This window comes from Motacilla alba, chromosome 17 (genome assembly GCF_015832195.1).
Source record: "Motacilla alba alba isolate MOTALB_02 chromosome 17, Motacilla_alba_V1.0_pri, whole genome shotgun sequence".
NCBI classification, from domain to species: domain Eukaryota; kingdom Metazoa; phylum Chordata; class Aves; order Passeriformes; family Motacillidae; genus Motacilla; species Motacilla alba.
In genome coordinates this window covers 9,567,410-9,581,633 of record NC_052032.1, presented here as the reverse complement: position 1 = coordinate 9,581,633, position 14,224 = coordinate 9,567,410, and the positions used below count along the sequence as shown (strand labels likewise).

General features: G+C 56.3%; 1 protein-coding gene across 1 annotated transcript in view; it reads right to left on the bottom strand.

Annotated features, from left to right (window-relative positions):
* Window positions 1–330: 330 nt before the first annotated feature.
* The window catches only part of LOC119709146 (carboxyl-terminal PDZ ligand of neuronal nitric oxide synthase protein-like), a 28,272-nt gene continuing 14,378 nt past the window's right edge, over window positions 331–14,224 (bottom strand). Inside the window, exons 3-11 of the mRNA XM_038156548.1 lie at window positions 7,741–7,833; window positions 7,078–7,136; window positions 5,527–5,635; window positions 5,142–5,283; window positions 4,584–4,744; window positions 3,464–3,631; window positions 2,659–2,836; window positions 2,078–2,426; window positions 331–1,967 (exon numbers count right to left, since the gene is read on the bottom strand). Of these exons, the coding sequence (XP_038012476.1) occupies window positions 1,493–1,967; window positions 2,078–2,426; window positions 2,659–2,836; window positions 3,464–3,631; window positions 4,584–4,744; window positions 5,142–5,283; window positions 5,527–5,635; window positions 7,078–7,136; window positions 7,741–7,833 (1,734 nt within the window). The 3' untranslated portion in view covers window positions 331–1,492. The remainder of the gene's footprint in view (window positions 1,968–2,077; window positions 2,427–2,658; window positions 2,837–3,463; window positions 3,632–4,583; window positions 4,745–5,141; window positions 5,284–5,526; window positions 5,636–7,077; window positions 7,137–7,740; window positions 7,834–14,224) is intronic.

Here is a 14,224-nt window from a genome sequence, read left to right as displayed (position 1 = left end):
CCCTTGGGATCCCAGTGCTCTGGCATGCCACTGGTCCCATCCCGTCCAGCTCTGCCACCTGCACTCTCCCGCCCTCCATCCTCTGTGCTGTGGCCAGGATTTGTTTCAGCAGTAGAAATGGGACCAGGAAAGAGCAAGAGGAGCATGTGGGAAGCAGGGCCCTGCCTGGTGGTGCCCATCCTGGCAGGGGCTGCTCAGGGAGCAGCTCAGGGGCTCAGCAGTGATTCCCAGCAGGAATCTTTCCTCTTTGGGAATACCTGGGAGTTCCCAGTCCACCCCACAGGCTCAGGAACCCCTGTGCATGGGCCCCACGGGGCAGAGACACAGCACTGGCTCTGCAAATCTGTTTATTTTTTTCTTTAAAAGTCCATTACCAAACGCAGTGTCCTATGGAGGGGCTGGGCTGTCGCTACCACACTAAGGGACAGCCCAGCTGAGCTTTACAACCCCGGCCCGGTCCCCAGCCCATCCCGGCTCTGTCACTGCCATGGCTGGCTCTGGGTGCATGTCCTGTCACCCCCTCTCCCTGTAGGAGCAGCACCATGCCAGGGACAGGCAGCACGGCTGCTCCAAGTCTCCATTTCTGCTTGACACTTCCCAACTCGACTCTCTGACACTTTCCCAACACCCTCTGACAAACAACCAAGGTGGATGAGCATCACCCCGCTTCTTCCTTAAACCTTAACTCCTCCCAGGACACTCACATTTCTGAGACCAAACCCAGACCACACCGTAACACCCTAAAATCAGCACAAGGAGCAGCCTCCTGCCTGCAGCCACCAGCAGCTCGGGGGGCACGGGAGGGCTCTCTGCCCTGACCCCACGACATGGGGTGCACCCTTCCTTAGGGGGTCACCCCCCCTGCAGCAGCCCTGCACCCATCAGTGGCCTCAGAGGGGTGGCCCAACCTGTGTGGGGAGTGGGAAAAGGCACCTATGGAGGCAGTGGTGGCTTCACTGCGTGGGGACACAGTGGTGGGGCTGCTGTCCCCAAAGCAGCGCTGGGCACAGCGTGGGGCTGGTGGACACTGGCAGCCCGGGAGAGACCCAGCGTGGTGGCAGTCTGGGACACACCCTGGGGAGCTGGGCAGGGGAGTGACACCATGGCTGTGCTGCATGGCCCTGCTCAGGCTGCCACGGGTGGCAGCTGATGAACAGAACAGCCTCTTGTCCCACAGCGCTGCGCCGTGCCCTGCCCAGGGCTTCCACCCTGCAGCTCCCTGGGAATCCTCTGCTGTGAGTATCCCTGGCTGTGTGAGCAGGGACACGATGGCAGTGTGACAGCAGTGTGAGCTGGTGCTGACTGAGGCAGGGCTGGCCAGTCCCATCCTGTGGGGTGGCCCTGTAGGTGCTGGGGGAAGCCATTGTGTGGGACAGGGACAGGAAAGGGACCTGTCTTGTAGTCTGGGCACAGGGACCCCCAGTCCCAGTGCAGGGTTGTGGATGGAACTGCTGGGGCTGCCAGCCACCAGCTACCACCTCTTGTGGCCCCACTAAGAGGGGACTCTGCTGGGCCCCACAGCAGTGTCCAGCTCATCTTCGGAGAAGCTGATGTGCAAGCAGGTGTCGTCTGCAGGGGAGAAGGGCAGTGAGCTGTCCGTGGGGCTGCCCAGGGCCACTAACTCCTTGGCCAGGGTCTCGCTGGCTGGTGGGTCATGGATGCTGGCCAAGGGGGACATTGGCCCACTCTCTCCAGTCCTGTCCTTGCCCAGAGTGCGCTGGCAGGTCCCGGCAGGGCCCGGTTCCGTGCTGGAGGCAGCACTCCGTGCAGGAGTCCTTGCCTCAGGGTCCAAGAGGGTGAGGGAGCTGGCAGTGATGCTGGTGAGGCTGGAGATGCTGGCACTGGGTAGGCTCAGGTGGGCAGTGCTCTCGGGCTTCACCTCCACTTCCAGGCTCGGGGAGGTCTTGCTTGACCTTTTGCGCAGGATGGGTGGTGGCGGGTTGAGCTTGGGAATGGGCGGCTGCCGCCTGCGGAGGGAGAGCAGAGAGAGGAGGTGATGGGCAAGTACTTCCCTGCAGCACTCGGGGTGTTCCTGCTGCAGCTGGCAGGAGACAGAGGTGGCAGTGGCACACTCTACCTGTCCTCATCCCCTCTGGCCGTGTCGTCTGCCTTCTGCCGGCTGCTCCCGTTGGGCAGAGCGAAGTCGCCGACCTCGGAGCCCTCCACGCGCCGGCTGAGCCCGTCCTGCCCCTCCAGACACTCGTCCCCCTCCTTGCTGCCGTAGCGGTGGCTGCCCCTATCCAGGCTGACGAGGTTGAGGTAGGAGTCCCTGGGACCCAGGGAAGGCAGCGAGCCGGGGGCCACCGGGCTGCCCAGGATGCTGGCGGGGGTGGAGGTGGACGGCAGGTGGACGTCCAGGCTGTAGTGGTTCTTCAAGTTCAAGGAGAGGGACTGGGCCAGGGACAGGTTTTGCAAGGAGTGGTCAACTGTGAGAGATGGACAAGGGGCATGTGAAAAACTGGGGATCTCCAAAGCAGCTGCTCCCCTGCATTGTGAGGGGTGCAGAAATGCCCCAGACCCCCAGAGCCTGCTGGGATGGTACTGGGAGCACTCCAGTTGTTTCTTGTGACTGCAAGGAATGCGGTGATTGTCCAGAGGGATGGAGCTGGGGGCACGCCAGCACCCAAACAACCCCAGTGAGTGCATCACTGTCCTCACCCGGCTGCCGATGCTCATCGCGGTGCTCCTCCCGGGCCTCCAGTACCGTGAGCTGCCGCACCAGCAGCGAGACGTGCTGCAGCAGGTCGCGGTTGGTCAGCAGGAGCTGCCGCACCCGGGCCTGCGCCTCGATCCGCGCCGCCGTCTCGGCCGCCAGTTGGTCCTTCAGCAGCTGCACCTGCGAGACGGGACGGGGAGATGCGGAGGGGATGGTGCGGGACCGGGCGATGCGGGACGGGAGCAGCATCGCGGGAGCGCCCGGTACCGGCGGCGCCACAGCGCCCCCTGCCGGCCCCGCCGCGCCACCCCCGAACGGTCCCCCCGAGCCGCTCCGGCCGCGGGCGGGGAGGCGGCGGCATCCCGGGTGTTTGGGGGGTGTCCTGCTGTCCCCCCGGTAACGAGAAACGCGCAGGGGATGTGCCCAGATGGGAGGCACCGGGCTCCCCGCTCTGATGCTGGATTGGGGGTGGGATGGTTTCCAAAAACGGGATGAAATGGGGTGAAACGGGAGTTGGGGGGCTCTACCGGGCCCTGCAACACTCCCAGAGCAGCCTGGGGCTGTGTGAGCAGCCAGCTCCGTGTCTGGGGGAGCTCAGCTGTGCTGCAAGCGATGCTGCACGTGGCGCTAAAAGCAATGCTGCGAGCTGGGCTGCGAGCGATGCTGCGAACTCTGCTGAGAGCTGAGCGAGCGGGAACGCTGCCAGCACTGCTGCAAGGGCCCCGGCCCGCTCCCACCTGCCCCGCCAGCCTGGCCCAGGGGGAGCAGAAGGGCCGGTGCCGCCTGAGGGGAGGGCAGGACGTGTACCTGGGCCACAGCCACCTGCGTCTGCTGCTGCTGCTGGAGGAGCTGCTGCTGGAGCAGCTGGAGGCAGTGCTGGGAGGCCAGCGGGGTGATGGAGGCCGAGGAGCAGGGGCTGCTCGGGCTGAGCAGCTGCTGGGAGCTGGCCAGGTGGAGGGAGCAGTTTTCGACATCCTGGGCACAAAGAAATGGGCAGGTGAGTGGACTGGCTGGCTCAGGCTGGGATTTGGATTTTGGTTCCCCACGGAGCTGACCCCAGCGAGGCAGAAGAGCCCCCGTGCACAGGGGGTGTTGAGGGGCAGCCCTGGGCTGTCAGCTCTGTACATCTGTGGGATCCCCAGGACAGAGTGTTTCAGAGAGTCTCCTTCCAGAGAGCTGGCAGAGCTGCCCTGGCTGTGTCTGGGGAGGGCGGGTCCCCAGGGCTCCCAGGAAGGAGGCAGCAGGGAGTGACCCAAACACTCCACACCTTTCCGTGCTGTGGCTGCCCGGGCTGGGCGGTGTCCCGGTGCCTGGAGCATTTGCCAGCGCTTGTGGCCACTGCCCTTCCTGCTGCCGCCCTCCCCTGCTTGGGCAGTGTTAGCAGGAATGCACAGGAAAGCCCGGCCTTTCCAGGCACGCAGGCGAATCCCGTGGATTCGGGGAGTGCATGTCACTGCAGCTGTTTCCAGGCAGCCCTGTGAGCGTTACTGTTGTGTGAGCTGAAGCGATGCCATTCAGGCCTCCGGGAAGTGCTCCCAGAGCTCTGTGGAGCACCCATTCATTGAGGTGGAGCTGAACGTGCCTGCGCTGCCAGGGCTGGGCCTCCTGGGGACGTTGCTCCCTGGGCCTGGAGCGCGAGGGGAGCCAGGGATCGCTGCCAGGGCAGTCAACAAGCAACTGCTGCAGAGCAGCACCGAGGGCACGGAAATCCAGCTCAGGTGGGGTGGGAAGCCTGCTCAGCCATGCACCGCAGCCCCCACCCCAGCCCCAGGACACAGCCTGTCCCGAGCAGGGAGCCAGGAGGGAGGGCTGCAATGGGGTCTCCATGAAAGCACCTCCAAATCAAGCCATGATACAGTGACCCCTGGCAGAGGGCCCTTAGCAGCAGCAGAGCACATGAACCATTCTCCAGCCCACCCCCCATTACCTGGCCGTTCTTTTCCTTTGAGGCTTGCCCAGGTTTCAGCATGCCAAGGTCCCCTCTGGCACCTGGCAGCTCTCTGGGTCCCCTCTCGGACACACAGATGCCACCAGTATCGATGCCAACCTCGTCCACATCCGTGATCTTGGAGCCCTTTATCTGGTGAACTTCAAACAAGATGGACACATGAATCTGAGCCCCCTTCCCTGCCAGGACTGCAGGAAGAGCCGGGGCCCCACGCAGGGCTGGGAGCTGGGAGAAGCTCAGGGAAAAGGGCCAGGACTTGCTCCAAGTCTCAGCATGCTGGGAAGGGGCAGGAGGGAGGAATGGGTTGGCCGAGGGGCTGCAGACCCCGAGCTTGCTGAATGGGGGGGCTCAGCCTGCCCCTCCCCAGCGCTCAGTAGGAGTGGGCAGGCAGGGCAGATTCCCCACGCTCCCCATCCCAAGGGGCCCAAAGCTCTGGCCTGTGAAGGAGGTGCCACCTCGCGTGTCCCCACCCCAAAGCATCCCCGCACCGCTGCCTTAGGGAGGGGCACACCCAGGTCCCTCGGGGGCACGAGTCACCTTCCAGCGGCTGCTCCTCGGCCGATTTGTCGCTGGCGCCGTCGGCCTGCCCGTCGGCGTTCTGCAGGGCGTGCTGCAGGCTCAGCTTGTGGCACACCTCGAAGGCCTGTCCCACGGTGCGCACCACGCGCATGGCCTGGCTCTGCGGAGCAAGCCCAGAGCCGTGGGCTGCCTTCCCTGCTCCCCAGCCCGCACCGCCGCCTCTCCTCCCGTGCTGGGGGCTCCAGCAGCGCCCCCGCTTCCCCACCCTGGATCTGGGTGCTCCTGTCCCCGTGTGGAGTGCAGGAGGGGACAAGCACCCGGCACCGGCGCTGCCTCGGTCGCTCCCCAGGGAGCTGCACGTGTGACCCCGCAGGGATGTGGGAGCACCCCAGGAGCATCCTACCTTCTTCTTGGACTTGAAGACGTTGCACCTGAAGGAGTTGTTTGCGCCATCCCTTGCGATGTAACTGAATATTTTCAGGTCTTGCGAGTCATGAGAGACATAGAAAATTCTAGGTGGGAGAGAGACAAAGGGAATTAATTAAACACCAAGGGGAGTCTCTGCCCTCCAGACCCGCTCTGCTCCTGTGTGTTCCCAGGATGGGCTGCTTTGCAGCCCCCAGGACTGGAGGAACCAGGCAGTGCTGGTGCATGGCCCCTCCTGCAATTTTCAGTGCAGGAGGTGATTGATTTAGAGAGTGTTTCAGGCTTGATGGAAAATCTTCTGGTTTCTGAAGTAGGCAAAAGCTTTTTAAAGATCCTGTGGGAAAGCGAAAAAATCTATAGTCTTGGAGAGTGAGTGGCTATTTTTAGCCCCAGCAATTAACCCCTGCCCAGGCTGCAGCGAGGCAGAACTGCCTGCATGGTGGTGGCTGTCCTGCCCCCGGGGACCCAGAGGGTCCCTCCTCGGCAGTGGACAGGTGGCACAGCACAAAAGCCTCTCCCAGGGATGCTGAGTGCAGTCCGAGGATTCCTCTCTCTGCCGCTCAGGCTGACCCTCCTCCTTGCACTGCCAAACCATTTTGAAGGTTTTTATATATGTTTGATTTAATTAGGTGAAAATGTGACAAGTGAACTCAGCTCTGAATAGAGAAGAAACCAAAGGGATTCTTGAAATGTTTTTTTTCTTCTGCTCTTTCTGACACTGGAATTTTTTGGGTGTTGAACTTGCAGTTAGAACAGTTACTGCCAACGTGCCACATCTTGTAGTAATCTTTAAAGAAAGCCAGAGGTGAGAAGCAGACACAGATAATGCATCAACACATCCTCTGTTCCTTATCTCCTCACTGAGGGCTCTGATCCCAAAAACCAGCGCTGGGGAACCCAGTTCTCGGGGCTGTGGGCTCAGTGCTTGTGTACAAGAATTCACTTTGCAGATCTAATAGCCTGCAGCACCCTGTGCTCTTAACCCATCCTCGGGCCATGCACCATCACTGGGGTCGCTTCCCATCCCCAGGGGCTCCTGAGGCACCAGGTTTATGTTCAGGGTAAACCTCTGGGTGGGGCTTGTGGTCTCTGGAATACCTCCATACCCCATGGAAGGTGCTATGGAAAGTCAGTGCTTTCTTGCCATGTGTGTAAGGGTTAATTCCCAGTGAGCACTTACACCTTAGAGTAAGGCCCTGCTTCAGAAGCACAGGGAGAGCCATGCTCTGAAGGAAAACCATGGGAAGCCTGTCTTCAGAGGCAGAATCAGAGAGAAATCCAGGCTGAAGCATCTCCAGGGTCACCCAGTCTAACCCTGTTCAAAGCAGAGCCAGCTTCAAAGCGAGATCGGTTCATCTCACTCTCCAAAATGTATGAAAAGGATTCTCCAGCAGCAGTAGCTTTGCACCCCCGTTAATTTTAGATGCTCCTTTGGAAAGCCTTGGTGGAGGGGTCTCAGCAGGGGGGAGGAGGGCATGGATCCCCCAGGGCTGACTGGCCCTCCCTGGTTGAATCCCCTGCCATGTACCTGTACACAGGATCGTGCATCACCACCATCTTACTCTCGTCCCAGGTCCACTCCTTTCTCTGTAAGCAGAGACAAAATTATGGTAAATCAGGTGAAAGTGAAACTCCACCAAGCTGAAGGGCAGGAAACCCGAGGAACAGTGCTTTTGTCCCAAGCCACAATCCAGGCTGCAGTGTGATTAGATGAGCCATGGCTGTTTCAACAATATCTCAGATAAAAATAGATTTTTTTTTGATCGTTTATCATATCTGATCACAGCCTTCAGGGCTGAAAATGGCCCCCAAGATTAATTTACAACATCAAATATACAGAAGAGCTAAATGCTTTGGGGAAGAAGGCTTGGAGCTGGGGCTTAGGAGATCTGGATTCAGTGACTTTGTGGAAAGGACAGTGGGGCAAGGAGCTGAGGGGTGCTCAGACCAGGCAGCCTGGAAAAAGCTTTCTGGTATTAGCAAGAGAAAGAAAAAGTGTATCCCAAGAGATAAATTTTTTGAATAGGCACAAAATCCTCTTCCCATAGTGTAATATTCTCACTCTCCAGCAAGGTGGTGTTGTTAGTTGGATGGAAACTGGAGTGTTTTCCTGTGCCAGTCGTGGGTGTTTTTTAGGAAGAGGCCAGTTTTGGTGAGCAGTGTGACTCCCCCTGGGCTGGAGCAGCCTCACCTTCTGCTTCTTGCGCAGGATCACCTTCACCCCGTCCACGGACACGATGATGCTCACCTTCTTCTTCTTAATGTTCTTGGCTTTGAATTCGTACTGGGGGGAAGAGAAACCCGAGTTTAAGAGAGTGCTGGGGGTACCTGGGACAGTGTGTGCCAGGAAAATGTCAGGTGTTGGTGTAATCCCAGCTGCTGAGGGAGGTGGGAATTCGTTTTATTCTGCTGAGAAAAACCGTTCTGGGAAGGACTTGGTGCAGTAGCTGGGATGCCAGGCAGGATTCTGGCTCTGTCAGGAGCATCCTTGGGAGAGGACAAGTGGAGTTCAGTCCTCTGGACCACACCCAGACTGTTAATTTGGGTCTGGGAAGAGTTTTTCTGATGCATTGGCCGTGCCTGGTCCAGCAGGACTCTGCTCCAGAGGTCTGATGGGGAGGTGGCACCTGCAGCAAACACCAAGCAGTGACATCTCTGGTGCCCTTGTGTGTCAGCACTGCTGCACGGGGAATACCAAATCACTCAGGAGCTGCAGGGAGGGCCAGATGGGCGGCAGTAAGGCAATTATACCTCAGTCATTTGCATAATCACATTAACCTCTGTGGGATCAGGATCTCTGGAGAAAAACCCTGCAGGTGTCTGCAGCCTGAGCTCACCTCCATTTGTGTTAAAAATTAAACACTGACTTTTAAATGTTGCTTTAGCTGACAGTTAGAAGCATGGCAGAGCCCTTCTACTCTGGAGACCTTTGTTTACAGCACTCATCCCTCCTGCCCCCATTTTAAGCACCATTTTTAGCTTCCAAACACAGCATTTTGATACTCCATATTTCTTGCAGTCCCTGTTTGAAATCCACCACTTTGTCACGTTGCTTTGGCAAATCAATGCGGACTTTGATTCGTGGATGTGGAGGAAAAGGCAATGCCAAGCAGCCTGAAATCTACCTAGGCCATGTAATTAGACATCTAATTAGAACTCTGATTTCTTTAAACAGTTGGGGACATGCAGGGAGCAAGTGAGATGTTAATGGAGTCCAGGCACCTCTTCTGGGATGCTGAAGTTGGAGGATTGTGTGTGGCTCTGTCACCCAAGCTCTGCAGAGAAGACAAACATCTTCCCCACTCCTCAGCACCCACTGTGAGCCACGCCAGCTTTACAGACAGAAAACTGGGTGGCTTTCATGTTGATCAGGCTTTTGATGCTGCTCATTGAATTCTTAGCACTCTGCAAGGTTTATGGTATCAGACAGACCCCGGATTAAACCACAGCCTTTTGATCTCCCCATGAATTATTACTTTCAGACAAGCTCTTTAAAAATCTATCTGTGGCGCTCTTGCGTGTGAAGCTGGAACTAAATTAGCTAGACCCGTTTTTTATTTATGGGGAGGAGTGAAAGGAAGGGTGAGGTGGTGAGTGCATCCTGCAGGCTGCCAGGGGGGCCCACGGGGATGCAGCAGTGCCTGCGGGTCTGGGGTCAGGCAGATGGACTCGCCAGGCTCAGCACCTGAGAGGCTTCCCCACCCTCTACCCTCGTGCCCAGTCCCCCAGCCCAGCTGCTCCCCCTCCCCTGTGCTCACCAAACTGTTTGTCCTTGTCTGCTCCATGAATGTCAATAAACCCGGGATAGACTGTTCTGCCCGCTAAAGAGCTGTTTATCTTGCTTTATACACAAATGGCTGGGAAAATACTAGCTGTGCTTTCCAAGAAAGAGCAATACAGTGTATTTTCCCATTGTAGCAACAGGGGTGCAATTACATTCAAACAAGGCTCTTTACTCAAAGGCTTTAAGCAAAGTCCAAGCCTGGATTTTGCAGAGATGCTTTTTCTTTCTCTCTTGGACAGAAAGGAACAATCGGGAGCAGCAGCAGAGAATCTGTGGGTGCTGCCAGGAGTGATGGCAAGACTCTAAACCCAGGGAACTCCAGCCAGCTCCCACACAGCACCACCCCAGCCTGGCTCTGTAGAGGGTTCAGCCCCAGGCAGAGGTGTGCAGCACCACAAGCTGAATGTGGCCTCAGTGAGGAAGGAGTTTGTTGGCCCTTCCCTCTCCATGGAGCCCGTGGCCACTGCTGCATCCTTGTTGGAGCCATGGCCAGACCCAGCTTGGCCTGAAAACAGTTAAAACTCTTTGGTGCCTGAAATCTTTTCTAAAGGGTGAAACCCCTCAAGCAGCAGAAGCTGCGGGATGTCCCATGTCCCATGTCCCAGCAGAGGAAGCAGGAGCATCAGCTGGGTGAGAGCACAGTGCCCCAGCACCAGCTCACCTTGGACTCTCTCTCCATCTCGCCACAGAAGAGGCAAATGGAGCACAGCTTCAGTCGTTTAATTGCTTCCTATCATGCAGGAATCAGTATTTTAATGAGCTGATTTATATAAGGACAGGAAAGCACATGGGAGAAGGCACTCTGAGACAGCTGACTTTCTCCTGTAGAATGTTCATGTACAACCCACCCTCCACCCTGGCACGAGGCTCGGGGCTGACCTGTCACTGCTGTCACAGCACACACTAGTCACTGATTCTCTTCTTACTATTGAATTGATGGGATTTTTACCCCCCCGATTTGTCAAGGTTACGACAAATCCAAACCCACACAGCAACATTTCTCTCTGCTGCCTTCCACGATTCAATCTTTATTCTCCTGTTGTTTGTGCTGTCCTGTGGGGAAAAGCTTTGTGGATGCTAAAGGATCTGGAGTTCCCCCCACAAGTGGCAATACAGCAGCCTGGCAGATTTCTTAACAATGGAGACAAGATGGGACATTTTATAAAAAAATGCAGGTCAAACAAGGGTAATTAATTTCATTTATTTTAGCAGTGTTATTAATTCTATATCTGCTGTGTTTGACCTGGAATTCTTTCCACTTCTGCTGTTAAATCCCTGTGTTGAAGACTTTGCCTTTCCTACGGTCCCACACACTGCTGGCATGAAATATTAACTTACCCATGAGCTAAAGACTGTATGACTAGAAATGTTAATGGCGCCGTGTGATGCATATTTCATTGGATAATTCCACCCAAGCAGATATAAATTACACATGCAGTTACCAGCTTCCATCTGCTGATGAAACTTGGGCTAATGCACATTGGAAATCATGTGCAGTTTCCAGCACTAGGAACAACCTGCATGAATACAGTTATTCAAGGAAGCAATTCTTAATGTGATTAATTACTGAAGGTATCAGGGCCTTCATTATGCAAATGAAAACTGTCATAAAATAGAGCGTTTGCAGGTCTTGGAGGCAGTCTCTGCTTCCAAAAAATGCATCTTCTTCATTAACAAGGAGCAGCAAGGCCGGAACATGCTCCTGGCCATGGTTCAAATGGTGTTTTAAGCTGTACTAAGGGAAATCAAAGCAGAGGCTCTGCAGGTTTTTGAAGCTGGAGTATGTCAGTGCCCCCAGTCACAGCTGGGTATGGACTTATTTGCATCCCATAGGAAGATGCCACAGGCTTGGAAACCAGCGACTTCTCCCTGTGGCTGTAAATTCTCCAGCCAGCCCTCAGCCTGCTGTCCTGCCCTGGCCTCCCCTCGGCCCATCCCGGCCTGGCAGGCTGCAGGATCTATGTGTCCATAAACAACCCCGACAATAGCCCGTCCCAGCCCCTTCCCCAGCTCGCCTTGCAGGCAGACACAGGGAGCATGGCAATGAGGAGATGGGAATGAGCTCAGCTCTGCCCCCCGACTGACCGGCTCCGGGCAGCGCCACCCCAGCAGGACCCCCAGCCCCTGCTCCCACTGCACACGGCTGCATCCCACTGCGGGGGGCATCCTTCCCTTCCCTTCCCCTTCCCATTCCCTCCTTCCCTTTCCTTCCCCTTCCCTTCCCCGTGCTGCCAGCTCAGTACTCTACGAGTCCCATTTTAGGATTTAAAGCCATGAGGAATCCAAGTATTTCCAGCTCAGGAATGTAATTAATTTCAAACCAGCTGACCTACACGGGGTGAGGACAGAGAGTTATCTCGGCTGCTGTTTGAACTACCCATGCTTGGAGTGCTGCCCTTGGAGCCGATGCTCCGGAGGACTCCAGAGCTCTCCCAGCCAGTGGGGCTCAGCCGGGCGCTGCCCTGGAGCTGACAGAGCAGCAGGGTCCATCCCCACACCCTCGGACCACACGCTGCTGGCTGGCCGGCCTCTGACCCCCCTTCAGCATCACATCCCACCTTCCCGAGGTCACTGCCGGCCCCGGGCAGCCCAGACCTCCCTGAGTGCCCCTAGGGAAGCGTGTGCTGTGGAGCCCTGCGAGCCCCGGGCCGCTCTCAAAGGGCCGGGCATAGCCCGGGGCTGTGCTGCAGTAGCTGGGCAACACGGACACAAAAGCCACGCAGGAAGCAGCGGAGACCAGGAGTGCACCTCCTGCCCAGTGGAAAAATGAGAATTTATGATCCTTGGAAACATAAAACTGCTCACTGGAAAGCAGAAACCGAAAAGGGAGTACAATAGGCAAGGAGAATGTTGGCAATGTACTCCAAGTCTTTTTTTCTCATTTAAATGAGCTCCCTCCACCATCCAGCTAGCTCTCTGTGGATGCTGCACACCGCTCCCCAAGCTGTCACGGGCCTGCTGGGTTTCTGGGAGTCCCTGGAAGGTCAGCAAGGAAATGTGGCCCCAGTCCATCCCAAAGGATCCCTGGCTGACCTGGGGCAGGGGCTGTGAGGATGCTGCCCTGGCTGCAGCAGCTGGAGGCTGATCACGTCAGGGGGAGAAGGAAAAGAGCTGCATTTTGTCCAGGTCTCCTTTGACACCTGAGGAATCCAGCTTCAGAGCATTCTGATGGACATGGTCATACAGGCCTTCCTCTTCATCCCCCTTCTCCTCATTTCCAACAGATCTCATCCTTGGGAGGTCCCAGACTGCTGAAGTCTCAGGCAGCCCTTAAGGATAACTCAATCTTTCCACCCTAAGGTGACACAGCAAAGGATGTGGCTGCAGTTCAGACATTTCTCTGCACCAGTCAAAAGGATGTGGAGGAAAAAGCAGAGTTACACCCACGGGGCTGAGTGGGGCTCCTGCAGGTGATGGGAGCTGGTGGGAGCCCAGGGCTAGCAGTGACTCTTTAATTAGTCTTTTCCACCTCTGAAAAACCACAGACTGTCCCAGAACAAAGCTTCTTCGCCTGCTTTTAAGAAAGGGTGGGACAAAAGCAGCCTTTTCATCGCCTCCTCCCTGAGGAAGAGACAGTGCAATACTGCAGAGCTCCATCCTGAGAGGCACAAGCAGCCTCACAGCCCAGCACAAGGTGACATCATCTGGCCTTTGGTGCCTCTCTGACAAAAGCACCATTGTGTGTCTGTCACTTCCAGGAGCTCCCTGCTGTCCCCAGGTTTAATAGGGAGCTTTCCCACACAAGGCCCTTCAGTTCTTGTCTTGCCAGGGCAGGCCAAGCCCAGCTCATGGGGAAGCTGGGTTTTATTTTCCTCCCTACCTCTATTCACTTTGCAGGAGGAAACAAATTACCTTTTCCATCTGCAGTGCCTTGGATGATTAATTAGCAGCAGTAATGAAGTAGTGTCTCGAGACCCCACCCCAACAGGAGCACGAAAATGTCCCTACCTGAAAAAGCTGCTAGGTTACTGCAGATAAAAAGTGCTAATTTCATTAGAAGCAGGTCAGATTCACCTGAAATAACCCTGAGAAGTGAAACAGCAATTAAACACTGCAATACCTTCAAGTGATTCCATATCTCCCTACAAACATCTGTGTCACCCTGCGGAGAAGGGCCTGGTTTAGTGCATGTTTCATATCCCAGCTGCCCTCCAGTCTGGTATGTAGGACAAGAGGCAACTTAGGAGATTGGATTGCTTTCAACCTCGTCCATCAAGGTTCACACAACAAAGCTCTGAAGAGCAGGAGCCAGGACTCTGCAGCAAGCTCAGAGCTCCGTGGAAAAGCCCCCAGCCCCCTGCATGGCTGTGGGAAGGTAACAGAGTATTTTCTATGTCTGTTTCTCACCCACAAAGCAAGGATATTCATTTTCTACTTCATTCATTCAGTTGTTCTGGTTACAGCCAGCCCCTGCCAAGTGACAGCTCCCCAGCACCTCGCTGGCAGGGCCAGGCCACCAGACACTGCTTGTACAGACAGGAGCAGGAGGCAACTGAGGATTCCTGCTGCCTGCTCCAAAATTCCTGCTGTACTTTCAGTCCCTACCCACCCCTCTCCATGAGCCTGACAGGCCACGGCAGGGGAGATGCTCCTGGCTCACTTCCTGGTACTTTGGCTAGGCTGTGCAGAGAGGGAAAAGAGGAGCTGGTGTCCTCAGAAGCAGGAGGGGGAGATGGGGCAGGGGTGGTTAGCAGGGCTGCTTTGCTCTGTCTCTGCGAGGTGCTTGTCTGGAGAGAGAATAAAAAGCCAATTTTGATCTTCTGTGGCTTTTCAGAGGTGTGTTTGTGATGCTGCTCTTCAGGAGAGCAGAGCATGGCTCAGAGCAGCTTGTGGCCATGGCAGCCAGGCAGGGCCTGCCACTGCAGAGTGTGGGGCAGGGGCTGAATGAGGG